At 48.1% G+C, this 14,156-nt stretch overlaps 1 protein-coding gene across 1 annotated transcript in view; it reads left to right on the forward strand.

Moving 5' to 3' along the window:
• ADAMTS3 (ADAM metallopeptidase with thrombospondin type 1 motif 3) overlaps window positions 1-14,156 on the forward strand; it is a 78,470-nt gene that overhangs the window by 21,032 nt on the left and 43,282 nt on the right. Inside the window, exon 4 of the mRNA XM_069854984.1 lies at window positions 8,564-8,720. Within this exon, the coding sequence (XP_069711085.1) occupies window positions 8,564-8,720 (157 nt within the window). The remainder of the gene's footprint in view (window positions 1-8,563; window positions 8,721-14,156) is intronic.

The raw sequence follows: 14,156 nt of genomic DNA on the forward strand, positions 1-14,156 counted from the left end.
GACCTCGATTGGCCCAGGCTGTGGGGTTCAGAGGAACATCAGTCTGGATTCAAGCTGCTGCTGCTGTGGTTTTGGGTCATCACTGAGTAAAGACCTCATTTTTGAAAGCAGACATTAAAAACACTGCATGTTTCCGATTTGTATAGTTTAATTCTCTATTCTGTCTTTTTATTCGATCTTTTACCGTGTTGATGGACCATTCAGAGCTGATGGTCCCTTCCTTGTATTCTTCAGCTCTTGTACCTCCTGCACTGCAGAACGGTCAGTTGTGTGAGGCGTTTGACTGCTTTTCACACCCAGTAGGATCAGGATTCTCATTTTTATGATTCAGGTGACACTGCATGTGCTGGATGTGTTTAAAATGAAGAATATGTTTATAAAATGAGTTTGTTGGCCACAGGAAGAGCTCTCCTTGGTTAAGGAAATGAGAGCATTGTTTCTGGTCAGCTTGACATTTGTGTTTTAGGATGAGTGTGTCCTAGCTTCTTATTCCTAAATTATGTCCCTTTGGCAGAGGATATCAAACATTCCTGTGTGTTCATCCTGTTTCTGACTCTCCATCCTGCTATTCAGTTGCTTTGTGGTTGCAGAAGACTTTTGTTTTAGAGATCTGGTGTTGGGTGATGAGCCACCACCTCCTGCGAGTAACTGAGCTGGCTGGGAAACCTGAGCAAGGCGCCCTGTTTGAATATTTTATTGCATTCAGAATAGGCTTAATGTTTTTAAACAAATGCTCTCTCACTCTTAGCACTCATTTAATAAGAAAAAACTTAATGCTGCTCTGGGCCGTCTGTGTTTATCAGCCTTCAAGAGGCTGTAGTGATTCAGGAGCTCCTGCTTTAGTGTGGGAATGCACTGCCAGGAGTTCTACTGCAGATAAAACATGGCCTTTGTATCACACTGGTATTCCAGAGGGAGAAACTGAGCTGCTGGATTCCTGCTTCCTCCACTGGAAACACCTCAGAGTGTGCTGGTGCTGTCAGAGCCGGCAAGTGCAGCTGTTTTCCCTCGGAGCCACTATTTTCCCTCAGAGCCACGGTGCCAATCCTGAGCCCTGGCGCCTCAGAGAGTCTGTAGGGGCTGAAGGCCCATCTGCAGGGGAGGACGAGTTCCATCTGCAAACCTCTCCCTGCTGCAGGCACCCAGTGCCTGGATCAGTAACAGCTGTTTCTCAGATCGCGCACGCTGCTGCCACATTACTTTTTTCCAGCATTCTTTAATGTGTAGTATTTTTTGTGTGCCAAATATGTTGAGGCCATAAATACTTCAACTTGCAGAAGATGTGCAGTGAGAGAAGTATGTCCTGTTGGATGGCTCTGCCCCTTCCCTGCCAGTCCTGCGAGACGGACCTCGGCAGGGGCCTGGCTCCCCATACGGGACTGCGCACGGGCTCTGCCAGCACCTCGGAGTGATGTGCCACCTGCCCTGGGCTCCTGGAAACCCTCCTTGGGACGTGGTGCTTGGGTCTCTGGGCTTCACCAACTCCTTCTGAGGTGGCTTTAAGTGTGAACCTTGGTCTGCTTGTAACTTTGTGTGGTGGCAGCGTATTTGTTAGGCTGGTGCAAAAATAATTATTGGTTTTACCCATTGCCTTTAAAGCAGTCTGTCTCAGCTTAGAATAAAATCCACTCGTTGCAATAAGAAATATTAGAATCTCCATTTTTGCCAACAAGAAACAAGGCTCTTTGTTCCAGTAGCAGAAAATTCTAGAGTCCTGGAACTGATAAATTCTTTGAAGGCATTTTGAGCTGGTGCTCGGTTGTGGAAAATCTTCCCTTGGAAGAAGTTCTTGAGATGCTGGAAAATGTGGTAATAGGTGGGAGAGAGTCTGAGGAGGAAGTAGGGTGAAGGAGAGTTTGGTAGCCCGGTTCATGCAGCTGCTCTGGAGCCTTTTGCAAGATGTGGTTGGGCATTGTCGTGGAGAAGAGCTGGGCCCTTTTGATTGACCAGCGTTGTTATAAAGGCTGCGGTTATGGGTGCATTTTCCCCATATCCTGGCAGTCCTCTCTGAGGTGGTTTCTCCAGGGTTGGAACTGGATGGGCTTTGAGGTCTTTTCCAACCAAAACCATTCCGTGATTCTATGCAAGTTAGGCAGACAACAGCTGTAGAAAGTAGAATAAAGGGGAATAGACTGAAAATCAAGTATGCTTGAACAGATATCACAGCAGCAGTCACTCCTGTTTGGTGCAGAATGCTGGTGTTGTGGGCACTGACTGCACAACGCTGCATCCAGCAAATCCTTGGGATCAGGTGCCTGTTTGCAGCAGAGGTAGAATAAATCCACCATCTGCGTTCTGCGAGGTGAGAGTCTGTGCTTGTAGCGCAAGTTAGCATGAGGCAACACTGTGGGAGGCATTGTCGTGTGCTCCAAACACAGAGATGGGAGCTTGGTGCATGAGGACATCCCTCGTGGCAGCACTGGTAGCACTGGGTAGCCATGAGGGGTATCGTGGGGCAAACCCCACAACTTCAATAGTTTCGAACAAGAAACCCAGAGAATCAATTAATTCTTGATAAAATATGGATCCCGTGTGGCATGAGAAATAACACCCACCCTGTGGGTTGGAGGTACAACCCCGGAGCTACACAGGTAGGAAACTTAGCCCAACTTTCCACCCACTGCAGCTCCGTTCTGCCAAAGGGAAGTGTGCTGCGGGCAAAGCATCCTTCTTTGCTTTTATTTTCCTTCTAATAAATCAAGCAGTGTTTGGTGTGGCTCCAAGAAGTTTTCGGCTTTGGATTCAAAAAGCAAGGAGCAGGTAGTGGTGACGCAGGTTTTGCACCATCACTGAGCTGAACACACCTTAAACTAACAGAGAGGGTGAAAGGTAGCAGTGTTTCTGTGCTGTATCTGGGTTTTAAGCAAGGCAGCACCTTTTTTTTTATAAGAGCCTGTTTATATGGACTCCTTAAGAAGTTTAGACTGGAGGGCTGTCTCCAGGACCTGTCTCCCCCCTGCGCCATGTCCCACGTGTTTGTCTTGGCAGCATGTGGTGTCTGCCTGGCTGCGCTGCGATATTGAACCGAGGGAACACAGAGCTCTTGATGCCTTTCAATGGGGCTTCTATTTAGGTAGCAGCAGGATGGAGCTGTCAGCCACCTGTGATTGTCCAGCGGGGGAAAGGGAGAAGGAAGAGGGGTGGGGAAGAGCCCGGCAAACAATTTCCATCGATACCGTGGAGAGCGTTTGCTGGGAGGCAGCAGCATTGACAGCAACGTTCACTGTTGAGTCCTTTTCCTGTGCTTCTGGTTCGGTTGGCATTGGTGGTAGGAGAAGTAAATGCTGATGCAAGTGCTGGGGTTAGCGTGAGCGGTTTTTATTTTAACATGGAGACACTTTTAACAGAATTTGTTGGGAGCCAAACAGGCCATTTGTGGCCCAAAGTGAGAATGGATTCAGATACCCCAGATACGATGATGTGAGGGCTGCAGCGCGTTTGCTGGGAGGACAGGCTGAGAGAGTTGGGGTTGTTCTGCCTGGTGAAGAGAAGGCTCCAGGGAGACCTTAGAGCAGCTCCCAGTACTGAAAGGGACTCCAGGAAAGCTGGGGAGGGGCTCTGGATCAGGGAGGGCAGGGATGGGACGTGGGGAACAGTTTTGAGTTGAAAGAGGGGATATTGAGATCTTAGTCAGAAATGTTTTGCTGTGGGGGTGGGGAGGCCCTGGCCCAGGTTGCCCAGAGCAGCCGTGGCTGCCCCATCCCTGGAGGGGTTCAAGGCCAGGCTGGATGGGGCTTGGAGCCCCTGATCCAGTGGGAGGTGTCCCTGCCCATGGCAGGGGGTGGCACTGGCTGGGGTTTGAGATCCTCTGCAATGCAAACCATTCTTTCATTCTTTGACACAGAATCAGAGATGAGCACCAGCAGATTCAGCTGTTCTCTGGGGACTTAAAGGCAGTGAGTGCATGATGTAAGAGTTGTTTTCAGTGAAAGGTGCTTTCATCCCAGTGTTTTTTGTGGTGTTGCTATTATTTCCATCTATGTATGCATTTACCTTCACGCAGTTCTATTTCAGCTGGTATTTGTGTTTTGAAAGCCCTCGTCACTGTATGACCCGCTGAGTCCACCACAGAGAAGGTAATGATATAAATCGTGCTTTTAAACTGTTGTTTGTGCTCTCGTACTACAAAGAATCAGTTTTTAAAACACTGCCGTGACGCTCTGGGGAGCCGAGGTGTGAATTAGCAGCTATTTCAGCCTCAAACCGGGAGAGAACCGAACGTGTGAGGCTGCCTTGAACAAACCCAAAATGCAACACTGATGTATTTGCAGGCTGTGGCAGGGCTGCCCCCAGGCCCCTGGGGGGTACAGCGGAATTGCCAGGAGCAGCTCTGCTGTCAAGCTGGTTTTCTGGACTGTCATGTCGTGGTTCTCCCTCTCTCGCATGGGATTTTTTTTTCTTTTTTTAGGACGCTTGAGAAGCCTTAGTGTTGTCCAGCGGCTTTCATAGGCAGTTAGGTGAAAGGGTGTTTGAAGAGGGAGCTGTGTGAGAAAAACAGTTAGACTGGATGATGTTAGAGCTCTTTTCCAGCCTTAATGACTCTGATTCTATAAAACAGCAGCTTTGATGTTTGGGGGCACCACATCTGGTCTGTCAGTGAAGAAAACCCCAAACCTGAGATAGAGGTTAGTGGTGGAGCCTGGCATCAAAAGATGACAGGTGAGGTGACAGGTAGGGTGGGGATATTCTGTCTGTAACGTGAACACCCAGTAGACTTGAACAGCCACAGCCTTTCCAGCTCCCCCGTGTGCTTGGTGGCTGGTGTTAGCAGCACGTGGCTCGCTGGCAGCCAGCAGTGGGATGCGCCTGCCTTGCCTTTTCCCTTTCTGGCATTGAAGGATCGGCTTTTCAGACACACCTGAGCACCGAGCACCTTGCCCTTTATTGCAAACTGCTACAAATGGGACATGGAACTTCTTAAAATACTTCTGGACCTCCCACCCGTGATGTTTGCTCCGGTTCTGCAGTTAAAGGTGTCCGTTCCTGCCCCTGTTGTGCACTCTGAATGAAAGGCTCTTTCTTTTCTCCCCTGGAATTGTGTTCCCCCCTCAGTGCTATTGATGTTGGCTCAGGAGTGATTCCGTAGCTCAACCTGCCCTTGTTCGTTTCCCGTTATTTGTGATTCCCTTCCTATTGTCTGCAGCTTTGTGCAGCTGGGAGGGGGAAAAAGGGCATTTTTCCATTTTTTTCTTTATCAGCGGATTGTCTGTTAAGCAAAGTCTTGTTTGGTGTCTTGAGAAGCCCTCCTAGGTGGGCTGGCTGCACCACGCTCCATTTGGCCCTGCTCCCAGTCACCTTTTATGGGGAACTCAGGCAGGACTTGCTCCTGCGTCGGTGTAAGTCAGCGGAAAGGCTTTCCCTGCGTTTGTCATGCACTGTTCCTCCCAGCTCGTGGAGCTGCAGGGACAGGATGGGTGGATGACCGGGAGTCAGGGAGAGAGGACAATGGCAGCGAGGTGGGTGCGGAACAGAGAAGAGATTGAGATGAGATCTCAGGAAGAAATGTTTTCCTGTGAGAGTGGGGAGGCCCTGGCCCAGGTCGCCCAGAGCAGCCGTGGCTGCCCCATCCCTGGAGGGGTTCAAGGCCAGGTTGGATGGGGCTTGGAGCCCCTGATCCAGTGGGAGGTGTCCCTGCCCATGGCAGGGGTGGAACTGGATGGGCTTTGAGGTCCCTTCCAACCCAACCATTCCATGATTCTATGACATCCTGCTGGGAGGGGAATTCACTGCCATTTCCCAAACCGGAGAGGCAAGGCTATAAGAAAGCTGAGAGTTCCACTCGCTTCCCCCAAGTCTGCCAAGGCTGAGGTGGTGCTGAGCAGAGGTGGATTTCTTTCCAGCTGCTGTGCCTCAAAAGCTACTTAACGCTATTTTGGCAATTTGTTGTGTTGTTTCACATTTTTGGACTGATGTGGATGGTTCCAGATAAACTGCACAGAGCACAGAATTCAAATGGTGTCCTCGAGTTGATAGAAATTTGGAACATCGTTAATTTAGAAGAAAAAGCAGTAAAATTAATAGCATTCCAGGATTTCAGACTGTGCTTTCCTGTGCTGCTCCATAAATGTGCTTTTGTGGAAAAGAAAATTCTACGACATACTTCTTCCTTGAAAATCCACTGCAGTCTTCTCTCCAAGGGAGAGTCCTTTAAAATATGGGCTTAAACACCTGCCTGCTCTTCTGTCCTGCCAGCGTGGAGGAAAAGGCTTGGAGGGCAGTGCGGTTTCCAGGGAAGATTCACTTGAAGATGCAGTATCTGCTTGTGTCCCTCTTAGTGCACTCAGCAGGAAAATTTAAAGCCCTTTTAATGATGAAATCTGTGGGGAAAAATGGGAAGCAACCTCGATTCTGCATTCATGCTTGCCTGCAGGCTGTTAAAATCATGGAATCCTGGAATGATTTGGGTTGGAAGGGACTCCAAAGCCCATTTAGTTTCACCCCCGCCATGGGCAGGGACAGCTTCCATGGGATCAGGGGGCTCATGAAATGGATCCCAACTGTCCTTGATGAGTCTAAATCAAAATGGGGAGCTTGTGGTGAGCTCCTGCTGGTGACATGTTGATGATTTTCATTAAAATATTCATTTTTATCCTCTCTCATAGTCCTTTGAAATTCTCTCTATCTCTATTTGACAAATTGTCTGTGTTTGGACCATGATCTTCTCCATTTGTTACAAAAAAAAATTTAAAAATTAAGCCTGTGTAGTATTGCCATAAATAAGTGTGATAGTGTTTGAGACAGGAGTGCAACGGCACCTCCTCCAGCAGGAGGTCTGACACAGAAGGAAAAAGGAGACTGTGCCTGTAACCCTTTTAATTCAACAAATTAAGATAATTGGCTACGATCCCTTTCAGAGCAGAGCCCTCCTGAGCTGACCCACGGCTGCACACGGTGCTGGCAACATCCAGAGCCACTGCACGGATTTTTTCTCAAAAGCTGTTGAAGGTCTCTGTTGGTTTGCCTTTACAAAAAGTGGGTTCCTCTGAGCACCGCCGGGATCTTTGGGAAGAGGTAGAAACATCAGGGAACCAGGTCTGGTGACTGGGGCAGGAGCTGAAGCACAGTGATGTTGTTAACAGCTAAAACCCGCCTCGCCGTCAGAGCGTCGAGGGCGGCTGCGTTGTCTTGCTGTTCACTCGCTGTTCCCTCTTGCACAGCGACATTTCCCAGCCGAGGGTAAGGAAACGTCTCTGTTTGAACCCACGTCCACTCACTCTGAGAGAGGTGGTCGAGCTGAGCCGTGTCTCACTGGGAGAGGTTAGAACGTGTTCCATACCCGTCTCTCCCCTCCCACTCTTGTTCCTGAGCTACAGGGTCGGTGTTGGATTTTTGTGTCGGACCTCATCCATGTATGTGCAAGAGGTGAGCTCACCTGTGTGACTGATGCAGGTAGGATGAGCAGGGGAGGTTCTGCAGCCTTGTTTTCCAGCTGAGCAGAGCTCACGCCTCAACGCTAGAGCAAACTGCTGGCAGGAGTTTGTGTTGGTTTCCTGGAGTTCAGGAGTGCGTGGGTGCTGTCCCCGTGCTGCTGGCTTTCAAGGACAACACTGCCTAAAAGGAAGGTTGTGAGGGGAATGCTTGTTAGTAGCTACTCTGCTGCATTTTATACTGACATTCACGTTTTACGTGTTAGTATCTATGATAATAATGTACAGATTGCTCAAAATACACATCCCATTGGTATTTTCCAGTGTTTTTACATATTCTGTGTCCGCTTTTCCCTCCACACCGTCCTTGCTTCCACTGGCTGTGCTGGAAGCAGTTCAGCTTTGCTGCCCTTGAATATAAGCAGGGGTTTAAGTGCCTGTTTCCTTGGGTGCATTGCCAAATTCCCTTCACCATTACTTATTGTGATTTATATGTGAGTGCCAGCAATGAAATTTCCCCCTGAGCATGAGCCTCCCTTCCCTCACGCTGGACTCACTGGAGTGACCGACTCCAGTGTGTTTAACTGTGGGAATCACCAGCATAAATCCCCCCGGCTGCAAACCTGTCCCGCAGCGTTCGCAGGTGGGAGACAAAGAGAAAGAGGTTGAGGTTTGAAGGGTTGTCCATAGCTACATGTGGGATGAAGCCATATGTGTTCGTTTAAGTAGCGAACTACATGGCTCCTGCTGGTTTTAGTGAAGTAGTGAAGGGCCTGAACTGTCAGGTTCAGAATCCATGTGGTTTAAGGGCTAGCAGGACACTGCAGGCACAGTGCTCTGTGGGCCATGCTTGGATTATGGAATAGCTGTGTGTAAGGTACAAATGGTGAACTCCTCTCTGATTTCAGTCTTAAGTTGTGGTTTTGAAGGGCTCATGGATCTTGTACATAGACTAACTCTTCTGTCAATGCCTTTGAGCAGTGGGCTCAGCCCCATGAACATCGCAGAGCACACAGGGTTGTCACCCCTGGCCTGAAGTCCATGCAAACAAAACCCAGGGTAGTTTGAGTCTTTCAGTCCAGTCCTGTATTGGGTGTTTTACATTTCATCCCTCTTAGTATTTGTTTTTAAAGCGCCAGACCGTGTCTTGAGGCTTTCAAATGACATATTGGCCTTTTTTCTCTCTTCTTTGCCAGGCTGGAATGATACGGACCGATAAGGATGAATACTTCATTGAGCCTTTGGAAAGAGGAAAGCAAATGGAAGAGGAAAAGGGAAGAATCCACATGGTGTACAGGCGGTCGGCTGTGGTGCAGCATCCCTCCAAAGTGCTCCCGGATGTCCACAGGGAAGGTACGGTGCCCATGTTGCTTGTAGGTCTGTTCCAGGTACACTGTAGCCTGCAGTCACTTTTAAGAGCGGCAGAGCTCACTGAGCTGTTCAGAAACAAAGCATTTAAACCTTTTGCTGAAATGCAGCGTCAGAATAATTTGTGCAGTTTCTCTGCTGAGAGGATCACGTGTGTATTCATCAGAACTCAGCCACAAGGTGTTCTCCTCCAGGCAGGTAGCAAAATGCTTGCGTTTTCCTTCCTTAAATAAAGGGCAAAATTTGCACTCATTTAAGTGGAGGCAAGGCTGAGCTCTCCACAAATTGGTAAGACACTGTGGGACATGAGGCATTAATAGAAACACTTATATGACTTTAAAGTTCTGAGTTGTTATTAAGGCTCACCTGTCCAAGTAACTGCTGTTTAGAGTTTGGATTCTGTTTCTTTCTGAGCTATGGCTTGTACCGATGACCATTGCTGTTTCCTCCTTCTGCTGGTCACAGTTAATATAGTTTGAAGGCAGTTGTCGTGATGGGATCTGTTTTGACATATCCAAGGATTCCCTTCCATCTTAAAGATAATGCAGTTGGTCCATCTGAGAATAATTATTGTGTGGTTTAATCCAGTTCCGTGTACGCTTCTCCCTGCTTTTGATGTTGCATAATTCCTTACAAGGCAAGGCATTGCGTGGTGATGCTGAGGTTTTTGGCGCTGTGGGCTGAGGATGAAAGAGCAGCTCCATTCCCCTTCAGCACTCTGCCTTTATTTCACCATCTCTCAGCTTCTCAGATTCCTGTTTGTGTTCACATGTTCTTGGAACTTCAAAGGGTTTGAGAACAACAACTATGTACAACACCCAGAACTGGAATTAGCTACAAATACTAAACAGAGGGAGCCCTTAAGGACAGCAGCTCCCCTTTTGGTACTAGCAGTGATCTTTTTAGTGCCAAAGCCATGTGGCTGTACCTGATTTCTTGTTTATCAAGAAGTTCAGACCAAAAAGGCTCGGTTTTGTAGCTGGCTTCGGCTGGGGGGATCTGCTTCTGTAGTGCTGTGCATTGTTACTTTAGCATTTGTCTGGACAAGGTCTGTGTGATGCGTAATACAGGTTGACTGGGCAAGCGGAACCGAGAGCAGAAAGGTGGATTGGGGCACCTGGAGGACGTTCAGTGAGAAAGGAGTCTCACAAAAGGAACCAAAACCTGATCAGACGTAGACAGACTGAGGGAACTTGCTGTGTCTGAGAAGTGTACAGCTTTGCGAGTTAAATGGAGGTGGAGGGTATGAGAGTTGCTTGTGTCTGCACTGCATTACAAGGCTTGCTGGTCTTGCTGAACGCAGAGTGATGTTCCCGGGAGCGCTGTGAAGGCTGCTGGCGCTCAGGAGAGCTGGGCTGTGCAGAGCCTGGGTCACCAGCCTGTTCTGCCCCTGCAAAGATGAACCAGCCTTTGGCTGTGGTACAGACCAGCATTCTGTGCCCACCGTGTGCTCTGGGAGTGTTTGGTGAAGCATCTCACCCACGTTCACAGGGGGCATCTCTATATTTCAACTTGTATGATGCAAATCATGCCGATTCTTCTTATATACCTGTTGGATTTTTATAGCATTTGGGAATTTGTTGGATTTTTTCTGAACAGAATGAGCACAGACGTTCCAAGTCAAAACCTACCATCTTAAGATCAGGGTTGTATCACCGATGGCAGTGGAGTGGAGCTTTCATTGATGCGTGTACTGTGGCCTCATACAAATCAGCACGCTTCTATGGTCTGTCTACTGCTCTTCTCTGATTTTCTGTGTTGCAGTTATTGGGGATGAAAATTTAGCACACACAGAATGGTGGGAACTGGAATCTTTACTGTCTGGAGGAGCTACTGGGGTGCCTGAAGCTACGGGATGGTGTATGTCAGCCTTTCTGCTTCTGCAGCATCACAACCTAGCCCCTGCAGCAGGGTCCTGTGTTGATTGCTGTTTGCGGTATCCCTGGCTGTCCGTAGCCTCTGTGGGGAATGATGGTGCAGGGCACCCACTGCCCTCTTGTTTCTGTCATTTGCTTAGTTGTGGAGCTTGTTTCCCATAGGAGTGCGTTAGGTGAAATGCTTAAGAAATCAGATGGTAGATTGAGCCTTGCTCCTTTGAGGAATACTGTTAACATTTATGGCTGGGCCTCAGTTCTTCTTCCCTGCTTCCCTAGGCAGCCTCACACTCAAGAAATGCTTCCGTGGGCTTCTTTTAAGTACTTTTTTCCCCCCTCTTCCATTATGGATAGGGAAGAGCCCCTCAAACCGCTTAAAAGATGGGAAGGAAGGTGAATTTTTGAGACAAGTGAAGTGATAAGGTAGCACATGGGAGATTTTCCTTGCTTTTATTTTCTTTCTTTAGACTTTTTTTGAAATTTCATGATCTCCCAAGCTAAGGAGCCTTTGGAGAGGGATAGAATTATCCCTTGAGCTAGGGGCATCGGGCATCTGTTGTTCTTTGTGTGTGAATACACACTTCAGGCTCCTTAAAGGAGCCTGTCATTAATTATTGCTTGTTTATACCTTACTCTCTTCAGTCATTCGGGTGTGAATTTGGTTTCTTGCTGGGATAACTGGTGGTTGTTTCATGCTTGTAAAAGCCTCTGCTCTCTCTCTTTGGCATCAGGGAAACACGGATAATTTTCTGTGTGGTGCCAGACTGGTGACAGGACTGGTTAATTGTGTTTCCTGGGTAATCAATCCACTAATTCAAAATATCCTGGTTCACCATGTTCCTTGGAATGTGATCTTTGTTCTGCTAAAGTGAGGCAACGCAGGGGCCTGTGAGAAGTAGTAGGTGCTGAGCAGTGAATGTTAAAATCATTTAACCACCCACTCAGGTAATTGGTACCTGTGGTCTCCTTTGCACTGCGTTTGCTGGTTTCTAAGGGCTGAGCCCGGGTTGGTTCTTCTGGGCAGAGGAAGCTCTTCCTCTTCTGCGGGATGGCAGCCAAGGTCTTCCCCGGGAAGTCCCAGCTATCGAAAACCACTTAAATGCAGTAGGATGTGACATGGCATCGACAAACGCTGAGTGGATTTCTCCCATGGGAACAGCAGAGACTCTTGATTGATCTTCCTTATGAAGAGTCAGGCAGGAGTCACACAGGAAACCGTGTCAAAACGGGTCAGCTCGTAATGTGTAATGTATAATGTAATCATGACCTGGAACAAGACTTCTCAAACCACATTTTCTGTCCCAGTTTTTGTCTGAATTTGAGAAAATTGTTGAAAATGTGTGTCTGTGCTCAGAAGTGAGGTGATAACAACTATCGTGAACGTGGCAGGAGAGTATGAATGGAGAGGTACGTGCTCACAGCAAGTGACGGTGAGCTGAGACAGGTGGCTCGGGCTGCAGCGGGCTGGGTTCGGTAGGAGTATAGAGAGTAGGTGGCTCTCAAAATCCCACAGAAATTCGCTTCTCACGCAGCACACTTTTGTTTGGCTTGTGCTGCAAGAGAAACGCAATCCAAAATACATGTATTGACAGTGGGGACATAGCAGCCTGGCAATGCCAATGAATCCTTTCGGCTTAGGAAAGGTGGTGGAAGCAGAAGGAGGAGGAGGTGTCATTTCCACAGCTACCAGGCTCTGAGCATCCATTAATCAGGCAGTATGGAAAGCGGGGGGAACTCCTAGTTGGAGCCACCAAGCCCACACTGAGCTGTAGCGTTGGGTCACCCAGCTGGGGAGTGGCAGATGCTCTGCCTGTGGCGTGAGTGCAGTGAGAAGGCAGTGCCGGCCCAGGAGCAGGGAGCAGGACAGTTCTTGGGCTGGTTTTAAAGATGCTGGATGGTTTTAAACATCTGGGATAAGCATTTGGTTAGGGGTGGTCTGGGAATCCTATCATAGAGCAGGACAATCTCTGGAGCTCTTCATGGGTGTAAATACACATGGTTGTCTCCTAACAGCTTCTCCGTATCGGATTGCCCTGGGATGACATGTTGTCAGCTCGACTTCCCTGGTAATTTAAGTCTTAATCCTGAAGACACTGAACATCTGTGCTTCTCATTAGTTGAGTACTACAGGTACTTGTGATCCATGTTCACATCATCAGAGTTATTCCTGAATAATGTCTGTTAAGGAAAAAAATCCTTATTCTTTAGGGTAAAAAGAAACAGAGATGAAAAGACTCTATATCAGAAGCAAAGGGTCTGGGGACAGAGTGAATGAGCTCAGCATAGAAAGCTGACAAAACCAGAGGAATGTATGAGGCTGTCGTGGTAAAACATCATTTAAATGCATCTTGAATAAGAGCTTTTCACCAAAATAGCTTTTCACTGAGGGACAGAAAGCGATGCTCTGCAGAGCAGCTGGAGTTGGCAGGGTTTGGCAGCCTAGTGGTGATATCATTCTGTCTGGGCAGGGTGAAAAGGATCTGCTCTCCTTTGTTAATGAGCTGACAAACGTCACCAGGATGTGTGATCATTAACCTTATTCCTTGATAGCATTCAAAGAACAACAGAAACAGACAATGAACTGTAGAGTTTAGACTCAGATTTGCGTCCCAGAGCCCTTATTTCCAGGTTCTGCTGAAAACAAATCCAAATTGGATTTCTCAGAAACGTGATGCAAGTCCCCTGTAGTCAGCGAGGAGACCTGGGTTTGATGGGGCAGATTTGGGGTCATATTCTGCTCTAGCTGATCAGAAAAAGTTTGGTTTATCTTTCCTCCATTCGTTTATTATTTTGTTCCACACCCTTTGTTTTCATATGTTATGACGATGACCACCAGCCTTACGCTTGGAGGTTACACAGCAGGTTTGTGCACTCAGAGCTGTCCTACTTCATCTTCCCCTTCACATCATCGCGTGTTTATTAAACGGCAACCTATTCATCCCAAGAGCACTTCAGATTAAAGCAGTTTTGTAATTACTTCCGAACAGTGGGAAACAAGAAGCAGGAGCCTTTCTCTCCCAGCTTCCTTTCAGAACTTTCATTTTCCCTCAAGAACCCAAGTGCTTGCGTGGCTGATGGGGTTGCCATGGTGCTGGCTTCGAGTGTCTTTGTCCCAGGTGGGAAACATGTAGGAGGAAGAAATGATTTGGGAATTGCTCGGGGTTGCCTGGGAAAGAAGCCCTGGGATAGGAGGTAGAAGAATGGGAAGACTATTGCTTGCTTCGGAGACCTCCCTCAGCACTTCCCCAGGCACATCAGTGTTTCCAGGAGACGTCAGCCTGCCAGGAGGTGTCCGGAGCCTTTCTCAGCAGGGTTTCTCATGCCCTGGTGGAGGATTTGTGCATCCGTAATAACGGGAAAGATGGAATTGATTTCTGTGGAGCTGTGGTATCCATGATTTGTGCCATGCTCCATCACAGTTCTTCTCTAAGTGATATCGGTGGTGATACCCTGTGCAGGCACTCACCTGAAGACATCCAGCCTCTTTACCCAGAACTGCTAGAGCTTTTGCTTTTAAATCAGCTGCCTTCTGTATAATTGAAACTCA

The sequence above is a fragment of the Phaenicophaeus curvirostris genome, chromosome 4 (assembly GCF_032191515.1).
Source record: "Phaenicophaeus curvirostris isolate KB17595 chromosome 4, BPBGC_Pcur_1.0, whole genome shotgun sequence".
Taxonomy (NCBI): Eukaryota; Metazoa; Chordata; class Aves; order Cuculiformes; family Cuculidae; genus Phaenicophaeus; species Phaenicophaeus curvirostris.